General features: G+C 51.4%; 1 protein-coding gene across 2 annotated transcripts in view; it reads left to right on the top strand.

Moving 5' to 3' along the window:
* Window positions 1–598: 598 nt before the first annotated feature.
* Window positions 599–21,924, top strand: part of WNT7B (Wnt family member 7B) — a 94,508-nt gene continuing 73,182 nt past the window's right edge. Inside the window, exon 1 of one of the 2 annotated variants that reach the window (XM_059816362.1) lies at window positions 599–669. In XM_059816362.1, coding sequence (XP_059672345.1) covers window positions 599–669 — 71 coding nt within the window. Of the gene's footprint in view, window positions 670–7,776; window positions 7,860–21,924 lie in introns of those variants that run through there. The other variant, XM_059816361.1, reaches the window with a different exon arrangement.

The raw sequence follows: 21,924 nt of genomic DNA, 5'->3' as shown, positions 1-21,924 counted from the left end.
GGACGAGTCCTTTATTTCCCCGATTGGATACGTTTCGTGTGTTTTCCCCAACACTCCGGCTTAAGGACATGCCTTCTGAAACACAAACACAGGCATAACGCGCACACGCACACAGACAGATAAGATATGTATTAGATCCTGACACATACGGGGTGGGGGGAAGAGCAGGAGAGAGAGAGAGAGAGAGGGAGAGAGAGAGAGAGAGATCCTCCTACCTGGAGCCATAGATTGCAAGATACGTGGTGTTACCTGGGGAAGTCAGAACAAGTAAAAACACATTGAACTTCAGGGCTCTATGAGGCAGTTGATCAAGATCAGTGCTTGCTCATTTTCTCCCTCAGACTGTCTGTCTTGGGTGTTTGTTTTACCGTTTTGAGCAGCTCTTTCTATTTTTTCCTCCCTCTTTAGCTGTAATATCGGAGCCGGTTTCGGTCACCATGGCTCTGGGAAGAGCTGCTTATCTGCACGGTGTTGATTTTTTACAGTTCGGCCGGCTTTGCTCCTGGGTAGCTTCAGCAATGCTCTTGACTGGGATTTAATCGACAAGATCAGTTCGACTTTTTGTGCAATTTTTATGGCTCAGTCCATTCTCTAGATCATGCACAGAAACTTTCGGAAGTGGATTTTCTACGTGTTTCTATGCTTTGGAGTCATCTATGTCAAATTAGGGTAAGTCCTCGTGCACGACAAATCTCCTCGGCTTTTGGGTCACGTTAGTACAGAGTTGTGAGCAAAATGTTGCACAGGAGAAAAAAAAACCAAAACCCACCACCAAACCCAACGGAGGTGATTCTTTCTCTCTCTCTCCCCGCCCCGCTCCCCGGGGTGCCCAAGCGGTGGCAGCCCCCAGAAGACGCCCGTGTTCCTCCCGGCTCCCGGGGCAGCGCGGCGGGGCGATGCCCGGCTGCGGGGCTGCCCAGCGACGGGGCGCTCCCGCAGCGCCCAGCCTGCAGGGACCCGGTCGCGGGTGATGACGGATCCTTTTATTTTGTACTGCTTAAGCGAACTTAAATATTATCTCTGGCGTACAGCACCCTCAGAAAAAAAAAAAAAAAAAAAAGAAAAAGGCAGCCTGACAGAGTTAACTCAACCGCTGCTGCTGGGACAATAGAGCAGAGCTTAAGTATTAAAAAGGCGAAAGGGGCGGGAGGAGGGGAATCCCTGCTCTGAACCTGCACTCAGGGATTTGTTTTATGCAGGCCTAGACACAATTTGCCTTTCTATCCATCACACGGACGTGTTGAAATTAACTTGACAACTGGTCCGGCTACCTCCGCGCTGAAGCGCCCGGGAAGCCGAGCGGGCTCCGCCGGCGGCACCGGCTCGGGGGCCCGCAGGCCGGCTGGCAGCGGGGCTCCCGGCGAGCCCGCTCTTTGCTCCTCGGTATTCGATCACCGCCATCGAGATCACGCTGTTATTTTAGTTGCCAAGTTTCCCCCTCTCTCCCTCTGCCTCTCCCCCCGTACCTGTATGCCCTTATTAATATTGCTCGTCGCAGTAGGCTGACTTGAGTTGAATTTCCACATTCCTGAGCCCCAGCCGAGTCCTTACCTGTCGAGCTACAAACTCTTTAAAGATCCTGTCTTTGCATAGCTGCGGGATTTTTTTTTTTTTTTTTTTTTGTTAATGATCAAGAATGCATAAGGTGAGTTGCAATCCAAAAACGCTCGCTTCCCACCTTGAAATCAATACGGGGAAGAGGAGGGGAGCCGAAGGGCAGCCCCCAGAGGCGGGAGAGCGGGGGTAATTCCCCGGAGGGACGGGCAGGCCGGCCGGCAGCACGGCGCAGCACCCCGTCCCGTCCCGTCCCGTCCCGCAGCGGGAGGGCAGCGGCGCGGCGACAAGCGGGGAGCTGCCCGGCCCTGCCCGCCCGGCCGCCGGGACCTGCCGGGGCCGCGCAGGCCGCCGGCCCCGCCGCCGCCGCGGGCGCTGCTCCGGGCACGATGCGCGGCGGGGACAGCCCCGTCCCCGCTGCCGGCAGCCCGGGCAGCGGCGGGGAGGTGGGGGCTGGCGGGGGAAGGGAGGGAATCTGCCAGAGGGAGCATGCCAGAGCCGAGGATTAAGGTTACACCGGGGGGGGGGTGGTGGGCGGGAGGAATAAATGAGGCTCCTCGGGGGTGAGAAGGGGAGCGGCGCTGCCCAAGCACGGTCGGTGCCCCCACCGGGAGCTCCCCCTGCCCGCTCCCTCCCCAGCTGCGGGCAGCGAGGGCAGGGCTGCCTCGTTTGCGGGGCGAAAGCCGCGGGCTGCCTTCCGGAGGGTCCCCAGCAGGTTGCTCGGCGGGCACCCGCCGGATCGCATCCCTGTGTGTTTGCTTTTGTATTAATTTTTGGCACGGCTCTCGGCCCGCCCCCACAGCCGCAGGTGCCGCCGCGGGGGCCGGCGGAGCACGGCGCTGTCCCGCAGGCGACCCGCGGAGGATGCGCGGGCGCGGCGGGGGCACGGGACACGCCCTCCGCGCTGCTCCCTGCCCTGCCCCGGTGAGGAGCCCGCGCTGCTCCCTGCCCCGGCCGGCGCACATGCCCGGGGGTAGCCCCAAATCCTGCCTTGCTGGAGGCAGGAGGGTGTTTTCGGTGCTCCAGCCCCCGCGGGGCTACATACCTGCGCCGCCCTTCGCCGTAGCTGCGGTCGGCAGCGATGGGCTCTGTCGTCCTCCAGGCTCAGACTGAGAGGGGTTTAGTTGAGAAGTGAATTGGGTGAGGCTGTGCATCCACAAACGAAGCGGTGACGGGGGGACCCCATCTACTTCAATAGCTGGAGGACTTCGTACAACACATCCCGCACAGAGAGGCAGGCGAGCTCCGAGAAAATGCTTTGCAAAATAAGGGTAATGATACTGCTATTCGCTTTCACTGCGGTTTTATTTTTAAAGGGAACAGAAGATTGGGCACATGTTACAGTCTGGAAGGCAGATCTCTTTTCGAAATTGATTGTGGCTGGTTTAGAAGGAAGGGGATTCAGAGCAAAAATCACAAGAATGCTCTTGGGCTGAGGCTGGCAGTAAACCCAAGCGGACAGCAGGAACAGTCAAAGCCCTTGCAGAAACCCCATCAGATCCATCACCGTGCCTGTAAGGCGATGAGGATACTTCACTTTCCCTGAACAATAGGAGAGAAATTTGCTCTGGGATCCAGGGCTACTCCTAGGCTAGGCATGTGGGATGCAATTATTGCCTCTTTCATCAGCCACTGGAACTACCATTTTGTTGAAACCATATCCTTTGAGTGTAATGATACCTTTTCTAGCGAGCTCTTTGCATAGAAAAGGGGGGGGGGGGGAGATGAAGTCAGATAAAACGTAGTTTGTCTTCCAGTGCATTAGGTTTATTTTGCAGCGCGAAAGAGAGAGCCGTTGTGTCAGCGACAGCAAAGAGGTTAGGCTTGGCAGGCTTTTTTTTTTTTTTTTTTGGGCTGCGGAGCACGTGTTCATGTCTTAATAAAACGTGCTAAAAGCTCCGCTTTCGGTGGCAAACGCGAGCCCGAGGGGAGAGAAAATAACGCGATAAACACACGAGCATTCACCCAGCTGTTGGACGGGGCGGGGGGTGTCCCATGGGGTGACATGGCAGAGTCCCGTAAAGAAGCCGCTATGTCCAGTTAGGAGGAGAGAGCAAGATCCCGCTCAGGTGGTCCTCCTTCTCAGGGAATTCCCCTGCTTCCCGTTTCTGTTCCCGATCCCCGAGTTTGCCGGAGAGAGGGGCGTGAGGTGAAGCACCCCTTGGTATTTCTCTCGATGAGGTTTCCGGCCAGGCACCGGGGCGTAAAGCGGCTGCAACCCTGCTGACTCCAGGCATCCCCTCGCGAAAAGAGATCACATCAAATACTGACCCCGGCTAGCAGCAGGATTGAAACAGAAACACTTCCTGCGAAGATCGCAGAGCACTCGGCTCCAGTTTAATTAATAAAGACGTCGGAAGTGAACAATCACAGCTGTACCGCAGATGCAAATCACAGCGGGGGCTCTGGGGGATGAGCGATGTGACCTTCGGCAAGACGGAGCCGCGGGCAGTGCCCGGATCGGGGCCCTGGGGCAACCCCCACCCTTTTCCTCCTCATCTCTTCTGGAGGGGAAGAAGGGGGGCAGCCGGGCAGCGCCAAGGGCACCCCTCCCGCGGGGAGGAGGTCAAGGTGCGGTTCGAGGGATGCAGGCGGCGGGAGCTGCCGCTGCCCAAGGGAGCAACGAAAGGCGCCGGCACCCCTTCGGGGGGCGGCGGGGACGCCTCCTCCGCGCCCCTGCGGCAAAGCCCAGCGGGCCCGGGGGCGCCCAGGGCTGGGGGCGCCGGGCACCCCGGCCCGGCCCGAGGAGGCCGGAGCACGCCGCTCCCTCTCGGCTTTCCCGGGGACTCTGCGGCGAGGAACGGGCCAGCCGACCGCGCTCCCCGCCCCTACGGCGAAGCTCGCCCTGCTTTTGCGGCGTTTGCAGCAAACGCCAACGAAATCCCGCTCCCCTCGCCCATCCCCGGGGCTGTCCGGCGGCGGGGAGCCCGGGCGCCCGGCTCGGCCCGGCTCGGTACCCTCGGCGGGCAGCGGCTGGGGCGCAGCCTCGACGGCGGGCACCACGTGGCAGCGCCGGGAGCCCCGGCGAGGCCGCGGGGCCGCCGGGAGGAGACCCGCGGGATTGACGCTCGGAGCCCCGGACGGTGCGGCTGCGGCACCGGGGCTGCCTGGCACCGTCCCCCCGGCGGGACGACACGCTCCCCGGCCGCTCCGCGGGCACCCTCCGTTGTGCTGCCGCCGCCGCCGTTCCTCGCCAACCGCTAATTTTAAGAGAGGCGTCATTCCCACCCGCTTCTTTCCCCTGGCACTAGACTTGCAGGTCGGTGAGCTACAAGAAATAGCCGGTTCCCACCCGAAAGGAGTGCGGTGTGTTGCTTACCGGGCGTACCTTCAAAGATCTTACCGGCTTTCGACGTGCTCTTGTGCCGGACGCTCCCCAGGTTTGGGGTAAGAAACAAACCGCAGCTGGGAATAGACAGATAAAAGAAAAAAAAACCCCACCAAAAAAAGGGAAAGACTTCATTCGTGCCTGCTCTTCTTCATCTGCCCGACTATGGTGTCGGCAACCATTTCAGTGCCGTTCTGCCCCTGTTTTGTCCAAAATACACGTGTTTGTGGAAGAAGGAAAGACAGATGCTAGGATGCCCGTATTGGGGGTTACCGACCATAACCTCTCCTCCAGCGCCACATCATTTTATTGAAGAGAATATATTCGGCTTCAATCAACAGAACAAGTGCACTTCTCGCTATCCCAGGCAGACATACGTATAGCAACAATTTGGATGGAATTTAGCAGGTTATTCTTATCATCATCATTATTAATTTTCCGACGTAATAACCGACCCGTGGTTTTAGACTAAAATTTAACTTCCCGAAAAGAAACGGCACGATTTGGGTTTCCTTTATACAAGTTTCCTCCCCCTACACAGCTCAGCTGTGGATAAAACCAGCTTCGATCCGAAAACTGTGGAGATTGGTAAACCCTCTTCTTTTCAGCTGGACGGGGTCAAACTCTGCCAGCACCAGTTCGAAGTTTTCCAGCGCCAGCATTTACTTTTCATTTTTAGAATCCACCTTTTTTTTTTTTTTTCCTTCTTCTTTCCCCCAGGCACATCTTTAAAAGCAGATGCACATTTAAAAAATATATCCGAAGCCGAACAAATGCTAGAAATAAAACAACAAAAGTGGCTACCCGTTCTCCTAGTTCACGTTCAGCACAGCTGCCCCAACCACAGCCGGCGTGTCTGAGAGGGAGAACGGGCATTACAGGAGCTATATGTCTATCTATCCATATACATACGCACACACACACTTACAGAAGTACAAATACGACGGGTTTAGAATCTTAAAGAGTTATAAATAAGACGATTCTGGGATGTAAATAATCGTTGAAAGGCTTAAGCTTCTGTCTCTTGTTGATGGAGATTAGCGCTTCTCAAAAGGACGTTGACTGTCCCAGCGACTGCACTGAACTTGTAGATGAAAGTGGTTAAATGAAACCAAACCCCGGGAAGATTTTTATCGCGTATTGGGCGGCAGACAACGTTTTTGCACCGATTCTGCAATTCCCATTCCGTCTGAAGGAATATTTCGTTGTGCCGCCGAGACAGCTGCACCCATGTGCCGGGACCGGTTACCTGGAGGAGGTGTTCCCGGGGTGTTTGGAAGAGCTCTTGGCCAAGAAAACTCCTTCAGTCATTAGGCAACTAACCTGAGACGAGCATCTACAAACCCTACGGACCGAGGAGACCTCGGAGCCTGGTTCTTGCTCATTTCGGCTGCATTTGTGTTAAATTATCTGCGGCGCACGTTTCTCTTTCGGGGTTCGTTTTCAAACCCGAACCCCGGCACCCGCAGCGCACGTCTTTCCACCATCAGTCCCACCACTAAAACGTCTTTTTCCCCCTTTTTTTTTTTTTCCTCCGAAAAAAAGGACAACCGCCCAACGAGGCAAAGAGGAAGAGCGACTGTCTCCTGCACGGTTGGGGCTACACGGGGCGAAGGGCTCCCGCCCGGCGGAGCGGGGAAGGGTCGAGCATCCCCTCGCCCCGGGGCGCGGCGGTGCCGAGGAGGCAGGAGCCGCCCGGCTCGGGGGGAAGGCGGGGGAGAGGCAACTAACCTGCCGGGAAACGGCTCTTCGGACTGGCATCTTCTCGGGAAGGAGAGAGGGAAGAGAGGAGACGCCAGCTCTCCCCGAGCGAGCGGCGAGAGGTGCGGGGACCCGGGAGCCGCCGGCAGACGCTGCCGCCCCGCTCGCCCCCCGACACCGGCTGCTTCAGCCCGGTCCTCTCCCTCCCCTTCTCTCACGCGAAATCCAGTCTCGCCAGGACGCTACGAGTGTGCATGTCTTTATTTCTCACTCAGGCGGGCTACGACAACATATACGCCTTTTTTTTTTTTTTTTTTTTTTTTTTAAGATCCCTCTGAAGCCGGAGCTTAATTTTCAACACCGGGGACAAGAAGAGCCAAACCCCTGCGGAGGCTGGAGGGACGGCGGAGCCCTTCGGGGGAACTGGGGCAGCCGCCCATAATAAAGCAATAATTAACCGAGAGCGGGGCTGGGAGCTGCCAGCTCCTTCAGGACCTCTCCCAGGGCGAGCTGAAAGGGTGCCACGGCAGAGGCGGGGAGCCCGCAGCCCGCCGAGCACCGAGGGAGAGCTTGAAAAATGCCCCCTGAAGCGGGTGAGGAGCGGTGGCGGAGCGAGGCGTACGGAGAGGGCTCAGCCAGGGAGCAGGGATTCGTTGCAGCCCGGGCGAGATCAGTGTCTCTCCATTGTCATCCTCCCCTTTAAAAAAAAAAAAAAAAAAAAAAAAAAGGGAGAGGGAAAGAAAAAAGTAGGCGGATTGCAGTGACTGACTGCCCAATGGCAGCCCCGAGTCTCAGGAGAGTTGCAGAGAGAGGGAGAGAGAGAGAGAGAGAGAGGCACTTTCTGCCATCCAAATCCCTTAAACCATCCTCATTCCAACACGAGAACCCACTGTAACAACTTCCAACCACTGAGACATGACAGGCAGGAGCCCAGAGGCAGCAGCAGCAGCGAGAGCAGCAGCAGCAGCACATACTCTGCACAGGGAGCAGCATTAGCACCAGGGGAATACTAGGCACAACAATACAAACAAACAAACAAACAAACAGACAAAGCCCCCCAAGCCCAAGGGACTGGATTCCAACTCAGATTCAAGCCACAGCTGACACCAAAAAGGGTGGGGAATTACGACCAGGGGGGGCCAGAAAGGAATAACCAAGGAAGCGAACTCCAAGAGTGTAAACGGGATTCAGCCATGATCCTTTTTTCATCTCGCAGTGTGTTACTCTCAGTGTATTACCCTCAGATTTTCCTCATCCTTACCAGTGGGAGTTACCTGTAAGTGATCCAGATTTTTTTTTTTTTTTTTTTTTTTCCAAATACTGTTTGAAATGACCCCGCTAGCAGCTACCTAGGGGCAATGCGCAAAGCGAGCAGAGGGAGCCGGGAGAAGCCAGCACGGGCGGCCGCTCCGTGCGGTGCGTGGTGGTGAGGACGGTGGTGGTGGCGGTGGCGGAGGCGGCGGCGGCGGAGGTGCTGGTGCTGCGCTGGTGCTGCGCTGGTGGCGGTGCTGGCGCTGCCGGTCGGACCCCGCCGGGGGAAGGTGCACGCCGCCAGGTAACTGCCGGGGCTGCCCCGCCGGCGGGGCCGGGGCCCGGCGTGCCCGCAGCGGGGGCGGCGCACCTTGGCGGGCGGCGGGGCAACGGGGCGCGGAGCGGCCGGCGTCTCCCCTGGGGACTCCGACCCCGACTCCTCCTCCTGCCAAACCGGAGATGGGCATCGCTTCGCGCTCGTCGGGGGAAGTGTGTTTCCGCGCGGAGATCCCGAGGAGCGCGGGGCTGCTGCGGCCGGCGGCCGGCGCCGCAGCCCGGGGAGAGCCCCCCGGCCGCGGAGGCGCTTGCTGGCCGGCTGCTTTTGCTCCGGAGGGATCTCCAGTCCCGCAGTTAGAGCTGGCTCCAGGACGTTTTCCTTGTGAGGAAGGGGGTGGAGGTAGGGGTGGGGGAAACGAGAGTCGGTGGGTGGGACTGCAAGGAGTTTCGGTCTCTTTTTTTTAATATCTATATCTGTATCTAACGTTGCGGTGGATAAGTAGCGGCTGGGCTAGTCCGTGCGGGCTGCGGAGAGAGTGTCCGCCGTCGTGCTCCTGCAGGTCCCCCGGCAGGTCTCTGTCCCCGCCGGTGCCGCGTTCGGGGGTCGGGGGTGGCGGGCCGGGGCCCCCGCGCCGGGCAGCCGCGGTGCCGAGGGGCGCCGGCCCCGGCCGGGGCTGCCCGCCGGAGCCCGGAGGGGCTGCCGGGGGGCTGTCAAGGGCTTCTGCTCTCCCGCACGCCGGGCGAGCCCTGACCGCGCTTCGGGGCAGCCGTGGGGCGAGGAGGGCGCTGGGGGGGGCGGCAGGTCCCCCGGCCGGTGGAGCCGGTTTAAAATCGGGACCCCTCTCCCGCCCCCGAGCATCCCCCCCCGGCGCCGGGGCACGGCGTGGCTCTCCGTGCCGGGACCCGGGGATCGGGCCCGGGGGAGCTCCGGGAAGCGCAGCGGGCGGCCGGGGGCCGCGGCAGAGGGGCTCCCCTCGGCTCGGGGGGGCTCTGGTCGGTGATGGGGAAAAGCCGCCTCGGTATCCCCGGCCTCGCACTCACCTCGGCGGCGGGGGCCGGGCGGATTCCCCTTCTCTGCCACCCCCGTGCCGAGCTCAGACCTTTTTGCACCCCGGCGGGTGCACAACTGTGTGTGGGTTTATGTATCTATACGTCTTATTTTTTCCTCTGTGTGCATGCACGGGGCTACACGCACGCAAACAAGTGCGTGTGCGTGTGCTCTTCTCTCTCTCTATGCGTGTGTATTTTCTGTGGGCTGTGGAAATCTATAACCCACCGCTATGGAAGAAAAGTAGGAATAAACACACCCATAAAAAGAAACTAAACGCCTATTTCTGCATTCTTAATTCTTAATGAAATGCACATGCCTTGGCTACCGATTTTTAAAGGCTCTTGATTTATGGAAGCATGTTAGGTTTAATTCGGTTGGATGCTATCGATTAAAGCAGATAGCCAGAGCTGCCTGTTTCTATTCACAGGCGGGATATGTCTGCTGGTAGGTGACCAATAGCTTGTAAAAAAAATTGCAGTGCTATCTCTCTCTCTCTCTCTTTTTTTTTTTTCCTTTTAACAGGAGGAAGGAGTCGTAATAAATAAATAAATACACCCTTTTAATATAAGCGTAGCCATATTTTTCTCAAAACCGTAGGAAATTACTATCCTACAAAGTTTTCCTTCTATAAATAGTCCAAATCTTGAAACAAAAGTTTTAAACCGCACACCAGATGCTGGGATGCTAGCGGTTTCCCTTGCTGTGTGACATAATTATAAGGTCCGAAAGCAAAAGCTATAGAAGTATAATAATAATACTAAGGCGACTGCTGAGGGGAAATACAAGGGAAGCGATGCCTGCTTTATTTAGAGCGGACTGCTTGGGGATCTTTCGAGCGCTGCCCCGCGACAGTGAGAACTTGCAGCGGGGGAATGATGCTCCCTCGCCTCTCCGGGGCCGCCCCCCGCTCACCCCCTCGGCGGCGGGTCACTCGGAGCCGGACCCGCGGAGCCGGAGCCGAGGCGGCTATTGCCGCCCAGCAGAGCAGAAGGGAAAGGGATCAGGAGGTGACACCCAACAAAGCGGAGCCCCAAACCACCGCGCACTTCCCTCCATCCATCACTCCAGCGGGAGGGAGCCGGCTGCCTCCCCGGGGAGAGAGTAGCGCGCCCGGGGCCGGCGGCGAGAGGCCGCCCGCGCCCCCCCCCGCTGCTCCCCGCTGCTCCCCGCTGCTCCCCGCTGCTCCCCGCTGCTCCCCGCTGCTCCCCGCTCCCCCTCCGTGCCACCCCGGCCCCCGGCCGGCCTTGCTGCTTCCCAGCTGCGTCCCCCCCCGGCCCCCAGTAAGCGGGGAGCCGCGGCGGGGAGAGCCGGGCACGCTGCGATGCTTCGCCTCGCTCGCCTTTGAAAGTTAAAAGGAAGAGGAGTTATTTCAGTGCTTAATGGATAGTAGCCGAGCGAACTTGTGGTGTTTATCTTGTGGGTAAATATACTTCTCTGGCTTACTAATGGTAGCTTGTGAAGATTAAAGCATAGTAGAGCCTGTTCGAGCATTATCTTCTGGTGCCTGTTTCTGCTACCCTCGCTCTCTGGAGGGGAGGATGCTTCCCAAGCTGCTATTTAGCGAGCTCTCACGCACTGTCAAGGGTTACGTTAATTTTGCCCGAGATCTCTATCATCTCTTGGCTATGGGAACAACTCCTCGGCCTCGGAGTTGCTGGTCCTTCAGGGATAAAGACGAACCTACCAAGAGCGATATGCAGTGGACGAGCAAACCGAGCACGGGGTGTCCGTGCTCCGTCTCTCTTGGTGCGAGTGAATCGAGGCGGGGCGGGACACGATGCAGCTCCTTTATGCTGCTAGAAAAGCTGTAAAGCAAAAATCCCATCCTGGTGAAATGGGATTTTCAGAACGAAAAGGGCAATGATGAAATGAAATTTCATTTTCAGAATGAAAAAAGCACCGGGGCCTCAGCATTTTGTGTGCACTAGCTGGGAAAAAAGTTAAGTTACAGTAGACTACATCCAAAACTAGTTTAAAGAACCAAATCCTTTATAAAATTGATTTCTATATTGTAAGTATGCTAACTGATAAAGTCATCTTCTTTGGCGTGCTTGTCTACTAACCTTGGCCCTCTGAGACACTGTAAACATATTTACAACCAGAAGTAATTAATGTCTGACTTTTCGAAAAAGAAAACTGACTGCAGCTGGAATAGCTGGTAGTAGGATGATTGATGCCTTTTAATGCTCTGGACATATTTTGGTAATCCAATTACATATTTAAAGTATAAAACTGACATTTAATAATATCGATGTAATTAGTACAAATGTCTAAAAACCAGGATTATACATAATACTGTCTGGCACCGTTTCTTGCAGTGCATGTTTGAGTGTGCATGTGTCTGTACACATATACATATTTAGGGTCTTCTAAAGAAGGTGGTGCTAGTCTAACTTTCCATTTGTGTACTCCTTTCACTGTTCATCTTCTTCAGGGTTGGATGCATTCACCAGCAACATGAGAGCTGGTTCTTAAGAAGCTTATTTTGGGGATTATCTGCTGGTACACAGGCAGAGTTAATTCACTTGTTTGCTATAAAGCGATTGGGAATAACTCGTAAGAGAGAGTGTGCATATGTAGTAATAGCAGCATAAATCTTCAAAGCGGCTACGTATTCTAACACCATAATACAGCAAATAATTTATATTAGTGAGCAGATATTACTGGCTGGTTAGGAAATGTAGAGGGAGAAAAATCTTCTGCATGTTTTGCATCTCTTCTGCTGATGCTCCCATGTCCTTACAATTCCACATCCTTTACAACAGGGTTTCTCCACACTCATGGGAAGGGGATTAGAAGGAACGCGTATTTTTCATATGCCTCCAGGAAAGTACTCATGACTAAAGATTAGGACTGCTGGAGACAGTCCCTGAAGCTTGTGTCTTAGTCTGTGCAGTGCGGGAGGGAGCTACGGAAGCAGAGAACAGCCAGCCTGCTCTGTGGTGCAGAGCCTTCACGGGGACGGTGGGCACGGCTTCCCCACTAATATCGACTGGGGTGACTGATGCTCCCACATTGGCTGATACCATCAGGGCTACACAGTCTGTCTCACTCTTCCCATCACCCGGTTAGACTTAGACCAGGGCTGTATCGACCTCTGTGACAAAACCGGCTCTTATGGGAACAGGATTGTCCCTGGCTCAGTCACTGGACTGCGGTGTAAATCTGTCATTTCCCTGCTTTTGCACCTTACTCATGTTATAACTGAGACCGTGCACTCTTTAGGGCAAGCTCGCTCTCTCGGCCTCTATTTGTGCAGTGTCCTGTTCCCGAGGAGAGCTCTGTTGAGATCCTTAGCTGCATCTTTTACACGGTGCTGTAATAATAGTCATCTATAAGAGGATTTGAAAGAGGACTTCAACTTTACCATCCCCCAGAGATGTGTTGGCTTAGAGACAGAACAGGTGAACCTCCAAAAGGTATCAGCTATTTTCAGGATCACCTAAAGCTAATGCTTTTGCTTAGCAGAAACAAGAAAGATAAAGAATATTTGCATGCTGGGCTGCCATAATCGCTGTGAGCTTGGCTTACCTGCTTGATACAGGCTACTTCCATGTACTGAAGCTACCACACAAAGATGGGAGAGTGATTGTGATGTGACTTCTTGGTACCTCTAGAAGATGAAGTCCACCATTTCTCTGAGAGACCCAGACTAAAATTCCCTGTCTACAACCGCAGAACTTTGGTAAATCTGTGACTGGCCATCTCTCTCCCTGCCATGGTCTAGGCCAGGCACCCAAGTTCTGAATATCCTTGAGTCCAAATGCATTTGGATGTAGACACCTCTCTCAATCCTTTGTGGCAAGCAGGTTCTGAGAATTAGATGTCTAGCCTGTCTTAAAATTGAAAAAAAAGTAATGACTTAACTAATTATAAGGAAAGGTGGCAGCATCCAGAATTTGTAGGATGACAGCGTGGAATTATTACATATGCTGCGTTACTAACATAATGTAACAAGCGGGTATAAAGTAACATGAAATATTCAGATGAGTAGGTAAGATTAAATGCAGATATGCTCGCATATTAAACAAAGAACAAGGCTAATCCCTCAGAAGACAATCTTTCAAAGGAGGTGTTAAAGAGCTAAACAAAGTGAGCTGCAATTATACAGTTAGACTGACAAACACATTTTATGCAATGGAAAAAATGCAGGAAGTGTACCTGGCAATATGGCATGCTAAAGGTAGAACGGTGCCAAGTGTTTTCTCAGTGCATGGGACTGCGTAATTTGGACTGAAATACTGTCAGAGAGATTCCTAACCCCCAAAATACAGTCTAACCTTCTAGTCCTCCCAAGTTACCACAAGCAACAGAAAGCTGGGACCAGCTACAGATCAAAGGAGTTCTGCAGACGTGCTGACACCACGCGTTACAGAACTGGTTCATGTTGCAAGCCCGATTTCTTCAGCCCATAAATTTTCCATGTCATTTTAGCCTCGGTGGACTCTCACCGGTGTCTTTCATGCAAGCTGGCAAAACACCTCTACCTGCTAACTACCAGATAGGTAGCTTTTTGCAACTCCAGGTTCAGCTGTCTGCTTGATTCTTCTCATTATTTTTGCTCTTTCCTCCTTGATGTTTCACTGCCCTCCTGTACAGCATTACCCCAACCTGCCCCAGGTATATAACTTACATGGTATTACAGTAGCGCTCTACATGGAAGAGTTGTATGAGAATCAGCCAGGCCTCTAGTCACGAGAACCGTGACCAAGATATCTACGCACGAAAGCAAAATCTCCATGACTTCTGGGTTCTGGGGTTGTGCCATGCACATGTGAATACCCTGGCAATGAGCTGAACAAACTTGTCACCAAAAGCTTGAGATTTACAAGCCCAGAATTACTTGAGAGGCTAAGAGAGACCGGGAGCTCGGACACAGGAGTGCTCTGGAAGAAAAGCCAAGGAAGGCAGGTTCCTGGAGAATGTCTTTCAGTCCTTTAAGGGTCATTAGCACCCTCTCCTTCTCTTTTACTTTCCCTTCAGTCCTCCCCCGAAGGTAAAAGGGTACATTTTCCCTCCATTGTGGAGAGCTGCATAGGACTTTTTGGCTACTTCTTGTCAAGACAACTCCTATGTATGTGCTTTTGCTACAAGACATGCGTAAGGAGCATTGCAAATACTTCAACTAGAGCAAATGTGAAGAAATTACAGATACAGAGACTCAAAGTATTTTCTCACTAGGTTTTTCTGTCCATATGCAATATATTTCTATGACTTCTCTCTTCTGTTACTGCCTAAACGTTGTTAGGACAAACCTTTAGGTAAAGCACTGAGTTGCCTTTTCCACGCTTTCCTCTTGGGCTTTCTTTCTAACAGACAGTTTTCTTGACAGTGCGATGGAGCTGAAAGTTAGCTGCCTCGTTCAGTTCTAGTGGAGTATAGGCAGCTTTTCTAAAGTTAAGGTAGTTAAGGCCAAATAGTTGCTCTCATCATAAAAAAATCTTTCTTCCACTAGGATCTGACAGCAAGATGATTATCACCTATTAATTATTTTACAGCAAATCATACCTTCTTTAGAAAATCTGAAGACAGGCTAAATTGGAGAGGTTTTGTATCTTTTTCTGGAAATAATTTTAATAGTGCATACAGTTTGTACCCACGTTGTAGTTACAGTTTTGAACATTTATTTTCTTTTCAGCCTATGCTTGTGGATCAGATTTCCCTCGTGGCAGGAACCCACAAAGGATAAAATTCACGTTTTTGCAAAAATCCCACTTAATCATCATGGTGACATAGTCTTTGTTCCAGCTCTTTGTCCAAGGTCAAATTTCACCCTGAGTTCCTAAGTAATAAGAAAAAAAGGACATCCAGTGGTATAGCAAGTGTGCAAATGAGGGCGAAAGCTAGCCTCAGATGTTTAACATGTGGCAGAAGAATTTTCCCCTGTGAAGTGGCACCAAGTCCACTGGTCACCGTACTGCGTGTCCCAAATTTTTTATTTGAAGTAGAGCCACCCTGTTGCCAATCAGTGGCACCACTTTCAAAACTGCTTGAACTCCAGGGACTTTACTGGCAGATTTGTGGCGCAAAGATAATGCTGATGAGTTCTTTCTTCCACCAGCACGTACCTGGAATGCACAACAGAGGCATTCAGAAATACTTTCTTCTGGATGGCCATTGCTATAGATCTGTGCAGCATTTGGGGAAGCTCTTATATCTTGTCTTTTCAGCCCTGAGGGCCCAAGGCTTCTCTCCCCTGGGGTCATGTCCACAGCTTGCAAGTTAATACAGCAGGAGCAACCCTGCCGGAGTCAACGGAGTGACTCTGGTGCAAGTGAGAGGAGAACCAAACAGAAAGTCAGCACAAGCCTTGTTCTTCTAGTATCCATTCGAGTACAGCCTTGGCACAGGCTGCCATATTACGCAATTTAAAGGGAATGTGGCCATATTTCCCAAGAACATACAGCAAAAGCAATATTAATAGGAGGCCATGTCAGACAAAACCCAAAATCAGTTCTATGGGCTATTGAAAGAATCATTATGGCCTCTGGTGCCAGTAAGAGCTGACATAAAAACAAAAAGTTATTTATTTTTTGAGGGGAGAAGCACTTCAAAAGCACTGCGGCATTTGCTCGTTATGTGCAAGGCATAATGGGGCAGCCCAGCTTTCAAAGCTGGAAGTAAGCATAAGCCATAAAGATATAAACCACTGTCTGCCTGCAAGTAGGGCCTGGAAGACAATTTGAAGTGTATTTTATTCAAAATTGTTTAAGTGCTGCAGTACTGGGACTGGATATCCTATCCACCCTCCTAATCTGGCTGAAGTGAGACATATTTATGAAATGTGACTACTATTTAATAATAGTTTCTTTCATTCAAGGACTGTAAGTGAATTAATCCTCCCAGTATTCAAGTGAACTGGGCAAGGATCATTTCACTCGCTGCTGGGGTGGAATGCAGCAGCTGCTAGGTAGCACCCAGCAGAGCTGTGTGGACGTGCAGGACCAGCACCGGTCCCAACATCCCCAGCAGCAAGGCAAGAAAGCGTCTGAAAAAGCCCAAGTGCATCTCTAATTAATCCGGACCCCGGCCAGGGCAGCGGGATAGGTCCTCTAAAGAGTATGCTTTTCCATGGTGGGATTTGCTCTGCAGTGAAGACAGGCAAGGTCCGATCTGGACCGATGCCTGAGATGATGCTGAATAGCAGTATCCTGACTTCTGCCTGCCTCAGTTTCGCACAGCTTTAATAGGGCAATAACAACGCTGGCACAGCTTGGAGGTAGGGGAGGGGCAGGAGAGCGAAAGCTGCCACAGCACTTTGAAAAACGCGGCGTAAGTGCCATGTCATTACTTTCAGGGACTCTTTTCCGACCACAAGCAGAGGAGACGGCATGATCGCGTCTCATCTGAAACATGACATCGCTATCGCCTACTTCACCACCATGTCCGGTGTGGCCTTGGGGAGAGGGCAGCGGGAAAGCGCCACTTACCCAAGTCGCGAGCATCATTTCCGACAGTGCCTCCTCCTTCCATGGGAGCCAGCCAGCCACCCCTGGGCGCAGCCGAGCAAGGCTTGGCTGAGGAGAGCTGCTGTCCCTCGGGTGCCAGGCGGCTGGTGGCAGGCTGGGTAGCAGGCAGGACATGGTTAAGGGAGTGCTGAGGGGAATGGCAGCATCTCTCATGACTCCTTTGGCTGCTCGCCACAGAGCCATGTGACTCCTTGGTTAAAAGAGTCCTCTCAACCATGAGACACTTTTTTTTTTCCCCCCTCTGGTTGTACCTTTTCTTTTCTGAACTTAAAAGAAAACAAAACGTACCCACAAAACTTTCCACATTAATGTTAGATTGTAGTCTGATGACTCAGGGTGAGAAATTCAAGGGGAATGAAGAGGAAGGGGAACATTTCTGAATCAGACCTGTTGTGCTGAGCCTTAAAGGAGAGGAGGATTTTGCTGGACGGAGAACAGCACTGCTGTATGGCACGGTGAGCAAGGAGCAAAGGACGGGGCTTAAATCTATTCCCTACTGCTGTGGGCTACAGCTAAGTCTGTCAGAGTAGCTTCAAATCCAGTGGACTTTGATGCTGTCAAAAGGGCCAAAGGTGGGAGTGCAAATAAATATGGCTTCACCTGATTCATAGTAAATTCCTTTTTCTCCACTCCCATGGCCTAAAGGGTACATCATCTAACTTTACAGTTTTGGGTTGTTTTCTTTTATTGGCACCTCTCATCACGGTATCCGAGCACCGCCCATAACAATTAGATTGGCACATCCCTGGTAGACTTCCCTGAGCCTTTTGTTCTTCTCCCTTCTCTGTCTCTGGGGACCTCTGCCCAGGGTAGGTGCTTCTGAGGGGAGGGATGGGGTCAGGTTATTGTTGTTAATGTCACTCTGGTTATGTTGTAAAAGGTATATCAAAGAGGAAGTTCTTGCACTATGACCTAAAGGTCATCAGACTCTGGATTAGTCTAATCTCTGAAAGTTTGTTCCCCAGACAGATCCTTTCGACCGAGAGTAACTTACCTCTGGGCTCAGAGCTTTGTCTTGTGTTTTACGATCTTCATTGCTCCAGAGGAGCTCAACAAGCCTGGCAGAGGTTTGGTCTGTCTTCTCTTGCTGGGCCATGATCCACTAATTGCTGTGTGGAGGTTAGGCTTCATACCTTGAACTGGGGATGAAAGAGAATAGGAGAGATGAGAAGGACTTGCATGCAGAGGCAATATGCACAGCGTAACCTCACCTGGACACGCACTATCTCCTTTGAAGCCGGCATACTGTTTTCATGGTCAGAGCACTTTGGAAGTCATAAAGCCTGTGCCTCACTTTGGCTTTGTCCTCTTTGGGGAGAAAAGGGCAAAATATTTTGAAAATTGCCAGCAGGGCAATTTTTCAGGCTCATCCGTCTGTTTGGGTCTCTTGTAGGCTGCACTGAGGGGTTGGAAAAGCTGTGGCTGCAGAGTGGCAAGTTCAGGGATGTCCATTAACTAGTAACACACAACGCAAGCGTGCTGAGGATGTGAGAGGTGCCGGAGAGGATTTAGAAACAACAGCTTGCTCCTTTGTAACCCCCAAGTGCAGATGTGCTTCTGAGCAGAACCAAGGCATCGTCTCAGTGTAAATACTCAATTTTAAGGAATGCACTTGAGACAAGCATGTGTGCCTGCCCTTGTGTGCTCCTCTCCCCACCCCAGCTACGCAGCGTGCCAAAGCCAGCTCCTCGGCAACAAAACTTGGCAGGTGGCACCTGATGAGATAATCATGCCCCTGGGACATTAGGAGGCATGAGGTGCAGCCAGGTGCTCCTAATCTGTCCATGGGTGTGATTTTCTGTGGTAACCACACCCTCAAGTGTTGTCTTACTGCAATTAGGAAATTTGTTCAGTTTAGGTCAAGTACTTCTATTAGGGTGCTCTTCACATCTAACATGTGTTGGCATGGCAGGAGCATGTGGACGTCCAGGGTCAGGCAACGCACCGTGCTGAGTGGCGTTCCTGCAACTAACAGGGGAGAGATCCTATTTCTCACCACTTTGCGCTCTGCTTATTTCCGAATCTGGACCTTCCCTTCGCGAAGACCCACTAATCTGAGCAAATAAAACCAAATGGAAAGGTCTCCCTGGGACAAGACACTCCATTTCATATGTGTCACAGCCAAGGAACCTTTTAAGAGTTTGCCACTTCCGCTTCCTGGGATTTCTGTTTTGCAAGAAGTGCTTTAAAAACTAAAACATATGAGGGCCATACTGCAGCAAAGATCAAATGACGGTTCCTCCTTGTAGGTAGAAAATGCCTTGCTTTCACAGGCTGGCTTGCATTTCAGTCTTACTATAGGTGTGGAAGCTAGGTGTTAAATCAGTCTGGTAGTGAAAAATACCAGTCAGATACTCACATAGGTTCCTACCTTCTTATTAAAGACTCGGTGTAATAAGGTTCAACAGACAATGAGGCACTCTGGCTATCACAGAGGTGAATAGGATAGGGGGGCCTCCAGCTGCTTGCAGAATTCGTTCCCCCTGTCTTTACCTGGGCAGAGCTGTCACTGCTTGCCATGTCTGCTGCAATACTGTAAGAGGTAGAAAATGAAACACCGCAGAAGTGGCTTCAAGCGCTGCCAAGGTCTTGGTGGGACTTTGGGGAAGCCTTTCCTGCCTGTGTGCTGCAGTTCCTCTTCCAGCATTGTCTGCTTGGGCTGCAAGCACGGGAAGAGCTCTCTGTGCCTTCACACAGGGAAGCATGTGCAAAACTTGTGCTATTTGCCCTTCACTCAGCCAGCCTAGGTGCTGCCTAGTTTAAAGTTTAAGTTTTGGCTCCATCCAAACATTCCCTGAATAACTTCAGGAGCTAGCTCACAGTATTTTGTTAGGACGGTGCTGTTTATTGTAAAGAAATGGTAAAATCTGTCAACTCACTGAGGAAGATCTCCTACATTGGGTAAAGATAAATCGGAGGGACTGGTGTATTTTACCTGTCCGAAATTGAAGAACATTTTCAGTGCTAACAAAAGTCCTGCTTTTCTTCATATCGCACAGATATGTTTTTTGAGGTGTATCAGATCTTTGCTTACATGATGGTTGCCATTAGAACCTCATTAGAAATCAGCTTTAGCTTTCTGACAATAGCTGGCACGGATTATGTTCACTCTAAGACATCTTGTGAGATAATTAAAGCGATGACTGACAACATAGCACAGCAAAAGGAATGTTTCTCCAAGTAGAGCCGCTTTACAGGTTGCTTGTTTGCATTTTGTTAAATGCAGCCCTGGTATAACTACCCTGACTTTGATGAATTCCCCAGAAACGAATCTGGTGCCTTGTTTTTTCAGAGCAAATCCTGAAATTCTCTCAGTTTCTGACTACTTTTTAAATTCATGGTTAAGCACATGTACATGAATATACTTCTTATGAAGGGTGCCTGAATCACAGCCCTGGAAAATGAATTCCTCTCCTTACCCACAAAACCAGTACAGCACAAGCAGAGGGTGTGTGAGCTTCCCCACTCCACCCCATCCTTGTGTCTCATCCATGACCTAGAGGGGCAACCTCTAGCTAGGCGTAAGCGGGTGGCTCAGTCTCTGTACTTATTTAATCCTTGGCCAACCTGCTAAGGCTGCCAATAAGGGTGCCAATTGTGGTGGTGGTTACTGTGATGTGGATAGTCGTCCACTGGGAACTGGATTAAGACCATCAACTCATTTCAAATACTCTAGGCCACAAAGCATCTGCCAAACGGTAACCATTTTTTTGGTCACTACTGACTTGGGTCATGTTTGGATCAGCGATGAAAGGCTCCATATCCCAATACCAATCCCCTGAGCCATACGGTTTCCCGGAATAATTTTTTTAAAGAAGGAAAACATTATTTATTGTCCTAGATTCTACTTTGATCTGCTGATTTTCAGTGTGCCTATTGGCCCTCTAAGGTGCATAATTTTCATTTCTTGATTGTCAAGGGTTCAGATGCTGGGAAAGATTTTGGAAGATGGCAGGTGGCAGGTCCATGTGATGTGATCCAAAAAGGAGCTCTCGGAGATAGTGGTTATACACGCTGCCACCTCAGTGGGCATTATATTTGGACCTAAAACTGATCTTACACCTTCAAACTTATCACACAGTCCCTCAGCAGGGAAACTGCCATTAAATTGAAGACGACCACATTGCTTCCTTTGCTTTTGTTCTTTCAGAGATACCTAGATGTCTGTGTCAGATCTGTGGCATCAACCAGCTTTGCTGGTAGCTCTTCCAGCAGCTAATTTTATGGTCAGTGGTCCCTGCTGCACCCACCACAAACTTTCCTGTATGCCTGCTAGCACCCCACGTTGTCGGGGGATGACTTATTTCACAGATGCTGCAGAGCTGCAGGGGCAGGGACTAAATCATTTGGCTCAAATCGCACAGCCCAGCAGGGCAGAGAACTGGAGTGGAGTTTTCCTGATCTCAGCCTAGCCCTCAGACCATTAGCAGTCCTTCTCTTCAGCACACCTGAGAGCGGAGGTAGGGCCGTGGCCATGTGTCTTGCCCAGAAAAGATCCAGTCTCAGGGAATGCCTAGGGTGAGAAGCACATTGTCAGCATGCTGAAGGAATGTCTTTCTGGCCTTTCTTTGGTAATACAAAGCTGCACAATACTGGCACCAGCTCTCCCTTGAGCTGAAGCAAATCCTAAGAGGTGACTGGGTTTTTCTTTCCTGGGGGTAATTTACATTTACGCTAGCGTGAAGGCACTACTTTGCTTAGTTCTTCGGAACAGTGAGTCACCTACCTTCTTCGTGTCTATTACACGTGGAAGTGAAGCGTGCTGTGATATCAAAGGAGTGACAGTTAAGATGATAGAAAATTCTGAGCAGATCTATTACAGCTGTGGATGTTCAGAAGCCACAGGTAGAGGAAAAAATGATGGTATTGAGTTGATAGTATTGTGCAGCTGTGGTAGAATCTGCTTTCTATCACACAAGAAAAGTGTCAGGAGCATCTTACCAGTAGATATCTCACAGTGGTTTGTTGGTATTAGGCTGTGAAACATATATTTTTTATTTCCTTTTATTTTGTCTAAAATAATACACAAAAAATTATTTTATTCAATGTATCCTTCCACTGTGAAAAATTGTTTCTGTTAAAAGAAATAGAAGATGGAAAAAGTAGGGAAAAATGATGTTTGAAAGATTATATGCTGTCATATAGATATGTATAGAAATCATAATTCTTTAATTCTTAAAAAAATAAATGCGTCTCTACAAAGCTCTCTTTTTTTAAGTTTCTCAGCTTATATGGAGCCCTTTTATGTATAGTTTCTCTTTCCAGAATAGAAACTTCCCTTTCAATAGCAGCCG

This window comes from Gavia stellata, chromosome 4, assembly GCF_030936135.1.
Source record: "Gavia stellata isolate bGavSte3 chromosome 4, bGavSte3.hap2, whole genome shotgun sequence".
Lineage (NCBI taxonomy): Eukaryota > Metazoa > Chordata > Aves > Gaviiformes > Gaviidae > Gavia > Gavia stellata.
The sequence above is the reverse complement of the archived record's forward strand: the minus strand, read 5'-3'. Positions and strand labels throughout refer to the sequence as shown.